Source organism: Mobula birostris, chromosome 9 (assembly GCF_030028105.1).
Source record: "Mobula birostris isolate sMobBir1 chromosome 9, sMobBir1.hap1, whole genome shotgun sequence".
NCBI classification, from domain to species: domain Eukaryota; kingdom Metazoa; phylum Chordata; class Chondrichthyes; order Myliobatiformes; family Myliobatidae; genus Mobula; species Mobula birostris.
In genome coordinates this window covers 152,559,069-152,575,118 of record NC_092378.1, presented here as the reverse complement: position 1 = coordinate 152,575,118, position 16,050 = coordinate 152,559,069, and the positions used below count along the sequence as shown (strand labels likewise).

The window sequence follows — 16,050 nt, the reverse complement described above, 5'->3', positions numbered from 1 at the left end:
ATTAGAAATGGCTATAACTCCCAATATATATATATATATATATATATATAGAGAGAGAGAGAGAGAGAGAGAATGCAAAAAGAGAGCAAACATCGTGGGATAGTATAGATTGTCCATTCAGAAATCTGACGGTAGAGGGGAGAAGCTGTCACTGATGCGTTGACTGTGTAACTTCCGGCTCCTGTACCTCCTCCCTGATGGTAGCAATGAGAAGAGAGCAGGTCCCGGGCGATGGGGGTCATTAATGATGGACACGGCCTTCCTGAGGCATCGCCTTTAGAAGACGTCTTCGGTAATGGGGAGGTTGGTGCCCATGGCGGAGGGGCTGAGTTTACAACTCTGCGGATTTGAACAATCCTGTGCCGTGGCCCCTGCATACAGACAGTGATGTAAACAGTTAAACTGCTCTCCATGCTACATCGGTAGAGATTTGCTACAGTCCTTGGTTATATCACCGTTACCAGCCTACCCACCATCAAGGACATACATACAGAAAGGTGCTGGAAAAGGGCCAGTAACATCATGAAGGATCCCACCCACCCTGCTCACGGACTGTCTGTCTCACTCCCATCAGCGAGAAGACTACATAGCATCCACACCAGGACCACCAGACTCAAAAACAGTTCCTTTCCCCAAGCAATCAGGCTGATCAACACCTCCACCCACTAACCCACCCCTCCACACCCCCAACACTACTACTTTATCATTTCTTGTCAGTCACCTTGTGTACAGACACTCCAGTGCCCAGTGTCACTTTATGGACACACAATCAATCTGTGTATATAAACTAGCTTATGTATTTCTATTTACTGTGGTCTTTATATTATTGTGTTTTTTGATGCTGCATCTGATCTGGAGTAACAATTATTTCATTTTCCTTTACACTGGTGTATTGGAAATGACATTAAACAATTTTGAATCTTGAATCTTAACTAATCTAGGACACCAAATCTCCTCAAACCCCTAATGAAATGTGGCCGCTGGCGTGTGTGCCTCCTTCGCGATTGCGTCGATGTGCCGGGACCAGGATAGATCTATGTAATTCCGAGCTGTGTCCTTCTCCCCAGCACGCGGACAACTATTCCAGGACGAAGGCAGTGGCGGATCAGATAGTCCTGGCGGCAGACGGAACACCGCTGATGAGTAAGTGTCATCACTACCACTACCTGGGACCCCACACCTCCTCCCTCTCCAAGCACGATCCTGTTCTCGCAATTCCCGTTTTCCCAAACCATGGGAAATTATTATCTATTTAGAGGGACGGTGTGGAACAGACCCTTCCGGCGCCCTGAGCCAACACCCACTGACTTACCGCAGCCTAGTCACAGGGCAGTTCACAACGACTAATTAACCTGGTAACCGGACCATCTTTGGACTGTGGGAGGAAATTGCAGCACACGAGCAAACTTTCTCGCAGAGGATGCCGGAATTGAACTCTGAACTATGATGCCCACCGCGTTGTAGGACCAGACCCCGACTAATGAAGGCCAACGCACCATGCACATTCTCAACCTACAGCAACTTTGAGGGATCTGGGTACATGGACCTCAAGATCCTTCTGTTCCTCCATACTGCTAAGAATCTCTGTCCTCTGCCCTCAAGTTTAACCTTCCAAATTGCCGGCTTGTACATTTAAACCTTCCCCAACAAGCTGCTGAGCTGAGGTGTCACTGAGCGTCCCCGTGGGACTGCAACTCCATAGGACGTGTCGGATGACGGAGTGTAAATTTAGCGGCAGGATAATGTGAATTAAACAATCCCCTGTGGGAGTTAAATGTTTCATTAACTGATCTGACAGCACCCGACTGACACACTCTGCACTGTATATTCCAGGACTTCTCCTGTCCTGTCAGGCAGCTGGGAAGCTGGGGGTGGAATTTTCACCTCCCTTGACGTTTCAAAGGGAAGTGTGTGGACCGCTCAAGTTGATGGGGTTGTTAAGAAGGTGCAAGTGTGTGGGGCGCCATTAGTCAGGGGCACTGAGTTCAAGAGCCACGAGGTAATGTTGCAGCTCTGTGAACCCTGACTGGATCTCACTTGCAGTATTGTGTTTGGTTCTGGTCACCTCATTACAGGAAGGATGTAGAAACTTTAGAGAGGGTGCAGAGGAGATTTACCAGGATGCTGCCTGGATGAGAGAGCATGTCTGATGTGGAAAGGTTGAGTGATCCATTGCTTTTCTGTTCGGAGCGAAGGAGGATGAGAGGTGACTTGATAGCGGGGTACAAGATGATAAGAGTGGACAGCCTGAGACCCTGTCCAAAGGTGGAAGTGGCTAATCCGAGGGGGTGTAATTTTAAGGTGACTGGATGGAAGTATAGGGGGGATGTCAGAGATAAGTTCTTTACACGGAGGGAAGTGGGTGTGTGGAGCACCCTGCCAGGGGTGGTGGCAGAGACAGATACATCAGGGACATTTAAGAAACTCTTAGTCCAGCACACGGATGATAGGAAAATGGAGGCTCCGTGCAAGGAAGGGGTTAGATTGACCTTGGCGTAGATTAAAAGATCAGCGCAATTCACGGGCGAGAAGGCCAGTGCTGTGCTGGGAACTGCTCCCGTACCTCCGCCTGATACCCTCTCCCCTGATCTACCCTCGCAGATGGCCGCACCCTCCGGACCTGTGTACTCTGACCGCCGGGAATCTACGGGCCTCTGGAGCAGAGACACCTGGCACGGGTCGCGGTAGGTACCCAACCCCGTCGCACCTCCAAACCGTAATGGGTGGGCACGGTGAACAGAACTCATGTGGACCATTTGGTGTCACGGTAGCCCGACACTATTACAGCCCGGGGCATCGGAGTTCAGCTCCGATGCCTTCTGTAAGGAGTTTGTACGTTCACCCTGTGATCACCAGCTCTTTCTCTGGGTATTCCAGTTCCCTTCTAAAGACGTACCAGTTCGAGTTCAAACTTAATTTTCACTCTACCATACATGAACACCCATGAATATAGCAAAATGAGACAGTTCTCCTCGGGGCCAAGTACCAACAGTCACGCACAGCACAAAGCACATGTAAGTTATCAGTAAAATACGTCACACACAGAAAAACTTAGTCCAGGTTCCGGAGCCATGAACGTTGCCACAGTCTGCCGTAAACACCGTACAGCTTGTCTTCGGCTGAGTGAACACGGGGAGTGGGGGGGGAGCAGCACCGACTCCAGCTTGGTTAATTGGTCACTGTAAATCGTCCTGTGATTAGGCTGCGATCAAACAGGAGGTCGCTGCCCAGCACAGCTCATTCATCTGGAAGGGTCCGTTCTACGCAGTATCTCAAAATAAGTTAATTACACGGCAGACAGGAACAAAGCAAAGCATAAAATACTGAGAGGTCTATAGAATCTCGAGGGATGTTTGCACAGTTTTTTTTCACAGCGCTGGGAAATCAAGTCCTGGGGGGCTCAGGTTTAAGGTGAGAGGGCAGAAATCCAAAGGGAAGTGAGGGGCAACATTTTCACACAAAATGGAAGAAGCTGCCAGAGGAAGCGGTCGAAGCAGGTTCATTGACAATAGCGTTTAAAAGACACCCAGACATCTTCGTGGATCAAATTCAGAACCAGGTTTACTGTCACTGACAGATGTCGTGAAATTTGTTGTTTTGTGATAGCAGTACAGTGCAAAACACTAAAAAATAACATGCTACAATTTTTTAAATGGTGCAAAGAGGAATTGTGAGGTTTAAGGAAATGGTTATAGGGCCAAATGTCAGCAAATAGAGACATTGAAGATCCTCTTAGGCACATGGTTGATAGAAAAATGGAGGCTATGTGGGAGGGAAGGGTTAGATTGATCTTGGAGTGGGTTAAAATCCCGGCACAACAGGGTCTGGCCTGTTCTGCAATGTTTAATGTTCTATACATGGGACTGACTCAGATGGAAATTTTGGACAGCATTGACGAGTTGGGGCTGAATGGCCTACTTCTGCTCCTGTATCTTATGGTCTATGGTCCAGATCAGCAGATGCTGGAAAACTGAAACAAAATCAGAAAACATTGGAACCTTTAGGGATAAGAATGCGGACATTAGCAGGAGCGGAGGCTGATGAGAAGATGAAAGATGGTATGTAGTTAGCTCTTTTTACACTCTATAGGTAAGGACAATAATGCTGAAGATGAGGTCACTGGTTTACAAATAGAGGCAATGCGTAGTGGGGAGAGGCTGATGATGGGGCAAAATTGCAGTCAACAGGATGAGATGCAACGTAAAAGGTAGATAAAATTGAAAAGAGTGAACACAGGACTGAAGGTGATATATCTGAACGCACACAGTATATAGAAAAAGCTCGATGAACTTGCAGCACATTTGCAGATCGGCATGTATGATGTTTTAGGCAACACTGAATCATGACTGTAAGAAGGTTATAGCTGGGAACTTGATGTCCAAAGATACTCTTTGTATTGAAAGGACAGGCAGAAGGGGTGACGTTGCTCTGTTGGTAAAAAATGAAATTAAATCATTAGAAAGAGCTGACATAGGGACAGAAGGTGTTGAATCATTGTTGTTAGAGCTAAGGAACTGTAAAAGTAGTTGTATACAGAGCTCCAAACAGTAGTGAAGACGTGGCCTACAAATTACACTGGGAGATAGAAAACGCTGCCAAAAGGCCAATGCTACAATAGTCATGTGAGTCTTCAATATGCAGGTAGATTGGGACAATCAGGTTGGTGCTGGATTCCAGGAGGGGGAATTTCTAGATTGCCTACGACATTGAATTTTTAGAGAAGCTCATGGTTGAGTCCATGAGAGGATCAGCTAATTTGAATTTGAGTGTTGTGCAATGAACCAGAATTAATTGGAGAGATTAAGGTAAAAGAATCCATAGTGGAAAATGATCATAATATGATTGAATTCAACCTGAAATTTGAGAAGGAGAAGCTAAAGTATCAGTATTACAGTTGAGTAAAAGAAATTGCAGAAGCATGAGAGAGGAGTTGGCCAGAATTGATTGGAAAAGAACACTGGCAGGGATGATGGCAGAGCAGCAATGGCTGGAATTTCTGGAAGCAGTTCAGAAGGCACAGGATATATACATCCCAAAGAAGAAGAAGTATTCAGAAGACAAGATGATGCAATCATGGCTAACAAGAGAAATCAAAGCCAACATTAAAACCAAAGAGAGGGTATAAAATAAAGCAAAAATTAGTGAGAAGTTAGAGGCTTGACATGCATTTAAAAACCAACAGAATGCAACTAAAAACGTCATTAAGAAGGTAAAGTTGGAATACGAAAGTAAGCGAGCCAATAATATTAACAAGGATACCAAAAGTTTCTTCAGATATGTACAGTGTAAAGGAGAGGGGAGAATGGATGTCAGACCACTGGAAAACGATGCTGGAGAGATAGTAATGGGGGCAATAAAATGGCGGATGAACTGAATAAGTATTTTGCATCATTCTTCACTGTGAAAGCCACCAGCAGTATGGTGGAAATTCCAGGTGTCAAGGGGGCATGATGTGTGTGAAGTTACCATCACTAGAGAGAAGGTTCTTGGGAAACTGAAAGTTCTGAAGGTAGATAAGTCACTGGACCAGATGGTGAACACCCCAGAGTTCTGAAAGAGGTGGCTGAAAGGATCATGGAGGCAATAGCAATGATCTTTCAATGATCACTAGATTCTGGAATGGTTCCGGAAGACTAGAAAATTGCAGAAGTCATTTCACTCTTCAAGAAGGGAGAGAGGCAGAAGAAAGGAACTACAGGCCAGTTAGTCTGAACTCGGTGGTTGGGAAGATGTTGGAATCGATCATCAGGGATGAGGTCTCTGGGTACTTGGAAGCACATGATAAAATAGGCCATAGTCAGCATGGTTTCCTCAAGGGAAAATCTTACCTGACAAATCTGTTGGAATTCTTTGAAGAAATAACAAGCAGAGTAGACAAAGGAGAATCGGTTGATGTGTTCTTGGATTTTCAGAAGACCTCTGACAAGGTGCCACATGAGGCTACTTAAGCTACGAGCCCGTGGTATTACAGGGGAGATTCTAGCATAGATAAAGCAGTGGCTGATTGGCAGGAGGCCAGAAGTGGGAATAAAGGGAGCCTTTCCTAGTTGGCTGCCGGGGACTAGTGCTGTTCCACAGGGGTCTGTGTTGGGACTGCTTCTTTTTAAGTTATATGTCAATGATTTGAATGATGGAATTGATGGCTTTGTTGCAAAGCTTGCAGATGTTATGAAGACAGGTGGGGGGCAGGTAGTTCCGAGGAACTAGAGAGGACTTAGAAAGATTAGGAGACTGGGCAAAGAAATGGCAGGTGGAATACAGTGTCGGGAAGTGTATGGTCATGCACTTTGGTAGAAGAAATGAAAGGGTCGCCCATTTTCTAAATGGAGAGAAAATACAAAAAAACTGAGACACAAAGGGACTTGGAGGTCCTTGTGCAGGATTCCTAAAGGGTTAATTTGCAGGTTGAATTTGTGGTGAGGAAGGCAAATGCAATGTTAGCATTCATTTCAAGAGGACTAGAATATAAAAGCAAGGATGTAATGTTGAGACTTTATGAAGCACTGTTGAGGCCTCACTTGGAGTATTGTGAGCAGTTTTGTCCTCTTATCTCAGAAAGGATGTGTTGAAACTGGAGAGGGTTCAAAGGAGGTTCACGAACATGATTCTGGGATTGAATAGCTTATCATATAAAACCATAAGACTATAAGACATAGGAGCAGAATTAGGCCATCTTGCCCATCGAGTCTGCTCCGCCATTTCATCATGGCTGATCCTTTTGAAGAGCATTTGACGGCTCTGGGTCTGTATTCACTAGAATTCAGAAGAATGAGGGGTGACCTCATTGAAACCTATTGAATGGTGAAATGCCTTGATAGAGTGGATGTGGAGGATGTTTCTTATGATAGGAGAGTTTAAGATCAGAAGCCTCAGAATAGAGGGGCACCCTTTTAGAATGAAGATGAGGAGGAATTTCTTTATCCAGAGAGTGGTGAATCTGTGGAATTCTTTGCCACAAACAGCTGTGGAACAAAGTCTTTATGTATATTTAAGGCAGAGGTTGATAGATTCTTGACTGGTCAGGGCATGAAGGGATACGGGAAGGCCGAGATTGGGGCTGAGAGGGAAATTGGAGCAGTCATGTCGAAATAACGGATTAGACGCGATGGGCCAAATGGCTTAATTCTGCTCCTATATCTTATGGTCTGATTCCATTAAAATTTGTAGATAAGAGTCAGCCATTCAGATAGCCCCATTGCCAAACCAAGAGAAGCTCCAGAGCTTTTCAGATTCATTCAAGTGTGACCACTAGAGGGTGCACTGAGCAATTCCATATACACACCGTGACCACTAGGGGGCGCACTGAGCAATTCCATATACACGCCGTGACCACTAGGGGGCGCACTGAGCAATTCCATATACACGCTGTGACCACTCGGGGGCGCACTGAGCAATTCCATATACATGCCGTGACCACTAGGGGGCGCACTGAGCAATTCCATATACACGCCGTGACCACTAGGGGGCACACTGAGCAATTCCAAATACACACCGTGACCACTAGGGGGCACACTGAGCAATTCCATATACACACTGTGACCACTAGGAAACATACTAAACAGTTACTTGTGTATAACAACACAAACAACAGGAATTCTGGCTGCCTGGCCTGCTGTGTTCACCAGCAACTTTGATGTGTGTTACTTGTGTATAAGTAGTTATACAAAATACACATAGACAAAATAAATACAAATAAAATACAATTGTTAAGCTGCAAAGAAAGTAACCATTAAACAGTCTAACCCAACAAATATCTTCCTTCTGTCCCTGCTCTGCCTTAGATCCCAAATAGGGTACGGTGTTCACGTGAGCTAGTCCAAGTAGCCTGGTCTGGAAGGGAGATTATGGATGGGGTGGGCATGGAGAGTGTGTGCTGAAAGGCCTGAGTCAGGGTAGTGTATCATCCTTTCATCCCACAATGTTGTGCCAAACCAATTAAATTAGTAATCAATGACTAATTGATCTCTTCTGCCTACACAATGTCCATATCCTTCCACTTTCCTCACATCTGTGTGCCTATTGAAATGTCCCCAGTGTTTCTGTTTCTACCCCCACCCCAGGCAGCACATTCCAGGCACCCCCCCCCCCCACTCTCTGTGTGTAAAGACCTGCCCCTCACATCTCCTTTGAAATTACCCCCCTCACCTTAAATGCATACTCCCTGGTATCAGACATCTCAGCCCTGGGAAAAAGATACTGTCCGTTTACTCCATCGATGCCTCTCGTAATCTTACAAACCTCTATCAGATCTCCTCTCAGCCTCCACCACTCCAGAGAAAGCAACCCAGGTTTGACCAGCCTCTCATTACAGCACACACTGTAACCCTCTAATCCAGGCAGTATCCTGGTAAGCACCTTTTGCAGCCTCCCCGAAGCCTCAACATCATTCCCAGAATGCGGTGACCAGAACTGTTTGCAATACTCCAGATGTGGCCTCACTGGAGTTTTATAAAGCTGCAACATAACCTCCTAGACTTTGAACTCAATGACTTGACTAATAAAGACAAGCATGCCGTTTGGCTTCTTAACCACTCTAACAACCGGTGTTGCCACTTTCAGGGAGCTATGAACTTGGACCTCAAGATCCCTCTGCTCATCAACACTGAAGGATCTTGCCCTGAACAGTCTACTGACTAGACACCGCGCCCCCATCCCCCCAGTACCACATGTTGGAGATGAAGCAAGATTACAAGCACAAACTGTGTACAGATTTGGTCACCCTGTTTTAGGAAAGACACTGTCAAATTGGAGAGGGTGCAGAAAGATTTCCGAAGATGCTTCCTGGACTAGAGGGCCTGTGTTATAAAACACAGTACATGCCCTCCCACACCAGGGTCAATCTTCCCATGACCATGATTGTTCTTGGCAATATTTTCTACAGAAATGGTTTGCCATTGCTTCTTCTGGGCAGTGCCTTTACAAGATGGGTGACCCCGGTCATTATCAGCACTCTTCAGAGATGGTCACCTTGGCGTCAGTGGTCACATGACTAGGTCTTCTGATGTGCACTGGCGCATGACGATGATGATGAAGACCAGTCTAACCCTTTCCTCCCACATCGCCCTTCCCCCTCCCACAGTCTTCTATCACCCTTGTGCCTAGCTGTCTCCTAAATGTTCCTCATGTCCCTGCCACCATCACCAGGCCTGGCAGGGTGTTGCAGACGCCCACCACTCTCTGTGAAGAACTGTCCTTTGGCACCTTCCTACGCTTTCCTCCAATCACCTTAAAATGGGGCCGTGTCGGCCGTTTACACAAACGATGCATTTCACTGTACGCTTCCATGTTTCGATATACCTATGACACGTCAAGCTGGTCTTTCTATGCGGGTGGCACGGTACTGTAGCAGTCAACGTATCGCTTTACAGCACCGACGATGAGGGTTCTGTTCCTGCTGTTGTCTGTAAGGAGTTTGTACGTTCTCCCCGTGGCTACGTGGGCTCTCTGATTTCCTCCCACGTTCCAAAGCCGTACGGGCTCGGGTTAGTAAGTTGCGGACATGTTATGTCAGTGCTAGGAGTGTGGCGACACTCGTGGGCTGCCCCCTCAGACTGTGTTGGTCGTTGGCGTAAACAACTCATTTCACTGTGTTTTGACGTATGTGTGACATATAAAGCTAACCTCTCTGTGCCGTACAGCTCTGTGAGGGCGGCAGGAAACGGAGCGGCTTTGGACTGGGTATCAGGGCGCACTGCCTCATGAGAACACAAGCTGGGGGAGTCCACTCGGCCCATCCAGCCTGCACTGTCATTCAATGTGACCAGGACTGAACCAACTGGGGGATCAACACCGTCCTCTGCTGCAGTCCATCCCCTGATCTGCCCCACCTCACTTCCAGTGGTCCGCACCTCCAAGTGGTCACAGAGGGGAGGCCACAGAGCTGGCGGGCTTGGCGTTTTACCGCTGCCTCTCTAACTCCAAGTGACGGCCCTTGCAGGTGAACATCGAGAGACGACTGTTCAGCTTCACCTTCGGGAACCCCGAGGCCAAGATGAACTGGGTCCACGTGGGCAACCTGGTGCAAGGTCACATCCTCACCACTGATGCTCTCACGGCTGCCAGGGATCACGTAGCGGTAGGGCAAATCCCCGCGTCCCTGCCAATCAGTGACAAAAATAAACCTGCAGGGGGGAAAGCTCATTGAAACCCACCAAACGTTACTAATCAATCACCTATCAAGCTTCGCTTTATTGTTATTGACCCTTTCAACCCCATTCTCTGTAACCTCCGACCCCTTTACTGATCAAGAACCTGTCAACCTCCACTTTAAATGTACCCAGTGACTCGGGCTCCACAGCTGCCTGTGGCAATGAATTCCACAGATTCACCACTCTTTGGTTAGAGAAATTCCTCCTCACTTCCATTCGAAATGGACAACCCTCTGTTCTGACGCTGCGTCCTCTGGTCCTAGACTCCCCCACTGTAGGAAATATCCTCTCTGTCCAGGCCTTTCAACATTTGATAAGTTTCATGGCGATTCCCCCCCCCCCCATTCTTCTAAACTGCAGCAAATACAGACCGTCAAACGCTCCACCTACGTTAACCCTTTCATTCCAGGGGTCACTCTTGTGACTCTCCTCCAATGCCAATCTTTTCTCAGATAAGGGGTGCAAAACTCCGTGCGATTTGACAAATGCTTTATAAAGCCTCAGCATTAGCTCCTTTCTTTTCTACTCTAGTCCTCTGAGATGAATGCAAGGATGTGTGCCTTATGACCCAATGTCTCTCCAACCTATCTGTATTAAACCCTTTGCCGGTCGGAGGTCTGTTGTTTCAAGTACTTGTCTCAACATAGAGAGTATGCCTCCATCCCGAGACCCCTACTCACACTCCACACAAAAGCTCCTACAACATTGCGGAACAGAAACAAGCCCTTTGGTCCATCTAGTCCATGCCAAACTGTTATTGTGCCCAGGCTCATCGACCTGCTCCTGGACCAAAGCCTTCCCACCCATGTACTTATCCAAACTTCTCTTCACTGTTGAACTCGAACCCACATCCAGACACCTTGTCTCTTGCCTGAGCTTCCCCCACGATGTGAAGAACACATTTGCTCTCTACCCAGTCTCCCCCCCCCCACCTCAGAGTGTTACATGCTTCCATCAGCCTCCTTCGTTCCAGGGAAAACAAGCTGTGCCCGTCCATTCTCCCTTTATAACTGAAATCCTCTGATCCAGGTGAAATCCTGGTGACTCTCCCATGTTCTCTCCACCACAATACCCCACTCTGGCCTCACCGGCCCATCACCTCCCCCCAGTGCCCTTCCTCCTTCCCTTCCCCCCATGGTCCACTCTCCTCTCCCATCAGATTCCTTCTTCTTCAGCCTTTTGCTTTTTCCACCTATCACCTCCCAGCTTCTTACTTCACCCCCCCCCAACCAATCACCTCCTAGCTTGTCCTCCTTTCCCTCATCCCACCCTCTTATTCCGGCATCTTCTCTCTTCCTTCCCAGTCCTGGCCCAAAACGCCGACTGTTTATTCATCTCCGTTGCTGCTGCCCGACCTGCCGAGTCCCTCCGGCATTCTGTGTGTGTTGCTGTGGTGGGTCGGTCGGGCTCATGTCTGCTACTGGCCTGACATCTTGTGTTTGCAGGGTGGACAGACATGCTACGTCAATGATGGCGAGGCCGTGAACGTGTTTGAATGGTTAACCCCTCTGGTAGGTCTCCTGACGTCCTGTCCATACTCAGGTAAAATCCTCCATATTATTTTAGGAAGGAGTTGCCACGGTAACGAGGCGGTTAGCATGACACTATAACAGCTTGCGGCCTTCCGGAATTCAGAGTTCAATCCCGACTCCGTTCTGTGAGGAGTCTTTCTGTCCTCCGCACAGAGCACGTGGTTTTCCGAGTGCTCCGGCTTCCTCCCACAGTTCAACAACGTACCGGATTATAAACTGTCCCGTGATTAGGTTCGGGTTAATTGTGGGGTTGCCAGGGCGACGTGGCTCGAAGGGCCGGAAGGGCCTATTCCGCGATGTGTCACTAAATAAAATCGTAAAAAAACTGCAGATGCTGGAAAACGGAAATACAAACAGAAAATCTGGGAAATACGCGGCAGGTCTTTATAAAGCTGAGGCCCTGTAAGGCTTCGGTCAGACTGCACCTGGGAGTACTGTGAGCAGTTCTGGGCCCCTTTTCTCAGAGAAGATGTGCTGGCATTGGAGAGGGTCCAAGAGGTTCATAGGAATGATTCTGGGAATGAAAGGGTCAATGTATGAGGAATGTTTGATGTGTTTGATGGCACTGGGCCCGAACTCACTGCAACTTAGAAGAATGAGGGGAGATCCCATTGAAACCTATCAAATATTGAAAGGCCTAGATAGAGTGCATGTGGAGAAGATATTTCCTGCAGAGGGGGAGTCGAGGACCAGAGGCCACAGCCTCAGAATAGAGGGACAACCCTTTAGAAAAGAGATGAGGAGGAATTTCTTTACTTAGAGGGTGGTGAATTGGTGGACACCATTACCACGGGCAGCTATGAAGGCCGAGGCATTGGGTATATTTAAAGCAGAGGTTGATAGGTTCTTAATTAGTAAGGGTGTCAAAGGTTACGGAGAGAAGACAGCAGATATAATTAGTCAGCCATGATGGAATGGTGAGCAGACTTGATGGGCCAAATGTCCACATGTTTTATGATCAGGCAGCATCTGTGAAGAGAGAACCAATAAAGACCCTTCAGTGTCAATGGGCCCTGCACCTGCATTGACAACACACACAAAATGCTGGGGGATCTCATCAGGCCAGGCAGCATCTATGGAGAGACCTACTGAGTTCCTCCAGCATTTCGTGTGATTTACTCTGGATTTCCAGCATCTGCAGAACTTCTTGTGTTTATTGTGGGCAGTCAGTGATCATTCATTTCTGTCACACGTACCAAGCTACAGTGAAAAGCTTTTGCTTGCCTGCGGTCCGGACAGGTCATTCCAGAAGTACACTGAAGTGGTAACAAGCCCAGAGTACAAAGTAAGTTTATCAAAGTACACATATGTCACCATATAAACCCCTGAGATTCACTTCCTTGTGGGCATTCGCAGTAAATACGAAGAAACACAATGGAGTCAATGAAAAACCACACATTAAAGATAAGTAACCAACGCTCAAAAGTTAATAAACTGTGCAAATACTAACAAAGAAAAAAAAAATCAAATACTGTATTGAGAACATGAGATGAAAAGTCCTTGAAAGTGAGTCCATAGGTTGTGGGAACAGTTCACCTTTGGGTTGAGTGAAGTTGAGTGAGGTTGTCCTCTCTGGGTGCCAGAGGGGTAATAACTGTTCGTGGACCTGGTGGCAGCAGTGAGAAGAGAAAACAGGATGCAAAATAAAGCACTACAACTACAGAGAGAGTGCAGTGTAGGGGCCACGAAGAGGTAGATTGGAAGACCAAGAGTTCATCACAACGGCAAGCAAGACCAAGGAATTGATTGAGTTTAGGAACACATACCAGAAGTCTCTGAGGGATCTGCAGTGGAAAGGTCAAACAGTTCCAAGTTCCTTGCTGACAATATCTCAGAGCATCTAACCTGAGCCCAACACACTGATGCAATTGTGAAGCACTCAGAGGTTATATTTCATTAGGAGTTTGCGGAGATCCAGCATGACATCTAAAACTCTGACTAACTTCTATAGATGTGTGGTGGAGAGTATACTGACTGACTGTATCACAGCCTGGTATCGAAACAACAATGTCCCTGAAAGGAAAATCCTTCAAACAGTAGTGGATACAGCCCAGTCCATCTCAGGTAAAGCCCTTCCCACCACTGAGCACATCTACATCAAGTGTCCTCACAGGAAACCAGCATCCATTGTCATGGGCCCCCACCACCAGGACACACTCTCTTATCGCTGCTGCCATCAGGAAGGAGGTACGGGAGCCTCAGGACCCACACCCCACCCCACCAGGTTCAGGAACAGTTAGTACCTCTCAACCATCAGGCTCCAACCAGAGGGGATATCTTCACTTGTCCCATCACTGAAATGTTCCACACAACCCATGGACTCACTTTCAAGAACTCTTCAACTCATGTTCTCGATAGTTATGATTATTTATTTATTATTTGTGACAATATCCTGAGTTATTCATTTAAAAAGAGAGAGAGAGAGAGAGAGAGCGCGTGCAGCTGTACAGCACAAACAACTTGTTACTGAGAGAGAGAGGGGCGAAGTCTGCTCACAGTTTGTTTGGTATTTCTGCAAGGACACTGCCAGCTTCTGAGTTCCTACAGAGAGAGAAGGGAGGAGCTACTTGACGGACAGCTGGTGTTCAGCACAACAGTATTTAAACCAGCATAATTGCCTGTTTCACAGGACATGCAGATACACTAAGGTGTGGTGAAGTTACCACTATCCTGTCCTGGTCCCCACGAGTGTGGGACTGAGGGTCGATCTGTGATTACTGGTGCGTGACAGAGTGACCCTGTGGAGTATACCGGTGTGTCTAACCTTTGCCTGGGCTGGTAGATTATCACTTGAAGACGGTGATCTTAAATGGGTCAAGTTTGGCTAACTTGGAAGTTTCGGAGGACCACGGGAAGAATCGACGGCATTGGCTTACTCGAACCACCACAACACCTCTCTCTCTCCCCATCACTACTCAACTCAATACCACGAACTGAACTGATTTCATTTACCCATCACCATAAGACTGTATCCATTTACCCCCTAGGCTTGAAGAAGCTTGGTTTTTATATTTCCACACTTATATATGCATGAACTTTGCTAACCTGTTTGATATATCTGAATTTGTATTACTGTATTGCGTAATTACTGATAAACGAGCGTTAGTTAACAGCAATACCAGACGCCAAGGTGTTTTCCATTTCTGCTGGTTCTCTAACCCATCACGGGGTACGTAACAAATTGGGGCCTGCATCTATCCAATGAACAAATTGGTGGGAGCTATTCTAAAAATTGTTGGGGGCTTGATTGAATAGTTGATCTGATTAGGGAAAATCCCTTTTGATTTGATTGTGTGGAATATCAGCAGAAGTGGAGTTTGAGGTTAATGAGTTTGAGGCAGACCCAGCCCCTGAGGCATTGGATGATTGGAAGAGGGATGTGTTGTTGGGAATTGCTCATAAGTTAAAAGTTAGGGTGACTACTAGAATAAAGAGGGCTCAGATGCAGACGTTAATAGCACAGCATTATGTATCCAAAGGAACATTTGAGGAGGAAGTGTCGGAAATGTTTGCTGAAGGTGAAGTACTTACTGAGGCTGAGGCTCAGCTTCAGGCAGCAAAAATGAAGTGTGAGCATGAGTTGCAGTTAAAACAGCTCGAGGCTGATGAAGCAGAAAAGCAGATGGTCCATGAGGCTAGAGAGGCAGACAAACAGAGAGAGGGAGATTGAGAGGGAGATGTGGCAGCTGGGATGTCCAGTGTCGGACCCTGCTGAAATTTACAGCTTGAAAGAGCTGGTGTCGATTGAAGCATTTAAGAAGTGTGTTCCCGATGATGTAAGGGCGTACCTAGATGAAAAGGGTGCCGCTACCTTGCGGGAGTCTGCTAGATTAGCAGGTGAAGTTGTTTTAACCCACGAGGTTGAGTTTACTCCAGATGAGAGTTTCCTAGAGAGGAGCTGGGAGGATCAGGGTGACCTTGAATTTGAAACTGGGACAGGTGATGGCAGCCTAGAAGAGGCAGCTGTCCGGATTGCCTGTGTTCAGGTTGTTGAAGTACCTGTGGACTCACAAGGTACTGAACCTTGTGTTGAAGCTCAGTTAAGGTCTGAGGTGTCTGACTCGGTGGAAAAGGAATGCAGTCCTTTTGTGCCAGGGGGACTTGGTTCAGTGAATAAGGAGTTAACCTTGGTACCAGTGGAAATGGAGGATTCTCAGTCACTTGTATTAGGCAGTGTTCTAAAAGTTAGTGATGAGATGAAAATTGGTGAGGTAAATGTTACAGAAGATATTGAGAAGGGTGCTGTCTCTGGACTTTTGAATAAAATACTGGGGAAGGTTGGATTGGTTTCGCAACCTTTGACCCTGCTTTCAGGACAATGGCCTGCTGAAGAAGTATGTGCTACTCTGTTGAATTTTGTTTTAACATTT

At 46.9% G+C, this 16,050-nt stretch overlaps 1 protein-coding gene across 1 annotated transcript in view; it reads left to right on the top strand.

Moving 5' to 3' along the window:
• Nucleotides 1-16,050, top strand: part of sdr42e2 (short chain dehydrogenase/reductase family 42E, member 2) — a 36,213-nt gene that overhangs the window by 10,174 nt on the left and 9,989 nt on the right. The window contains 4 exon segments of the mRNA XM_072267321.1: nucleotides 1,068-1,143; nucleotides 2,602-2,684; nucleotides 9,938-10,075; nucleotides 11,594-11,659. Of these exon segments, the coding sequence (XP_072123422.1) occupies nucleotides 1,068-1,143; nucleotides 2,602-2,684; nucleotides 9,938-10,075; nucleotides 11,594-11,659 (363 nt within the window).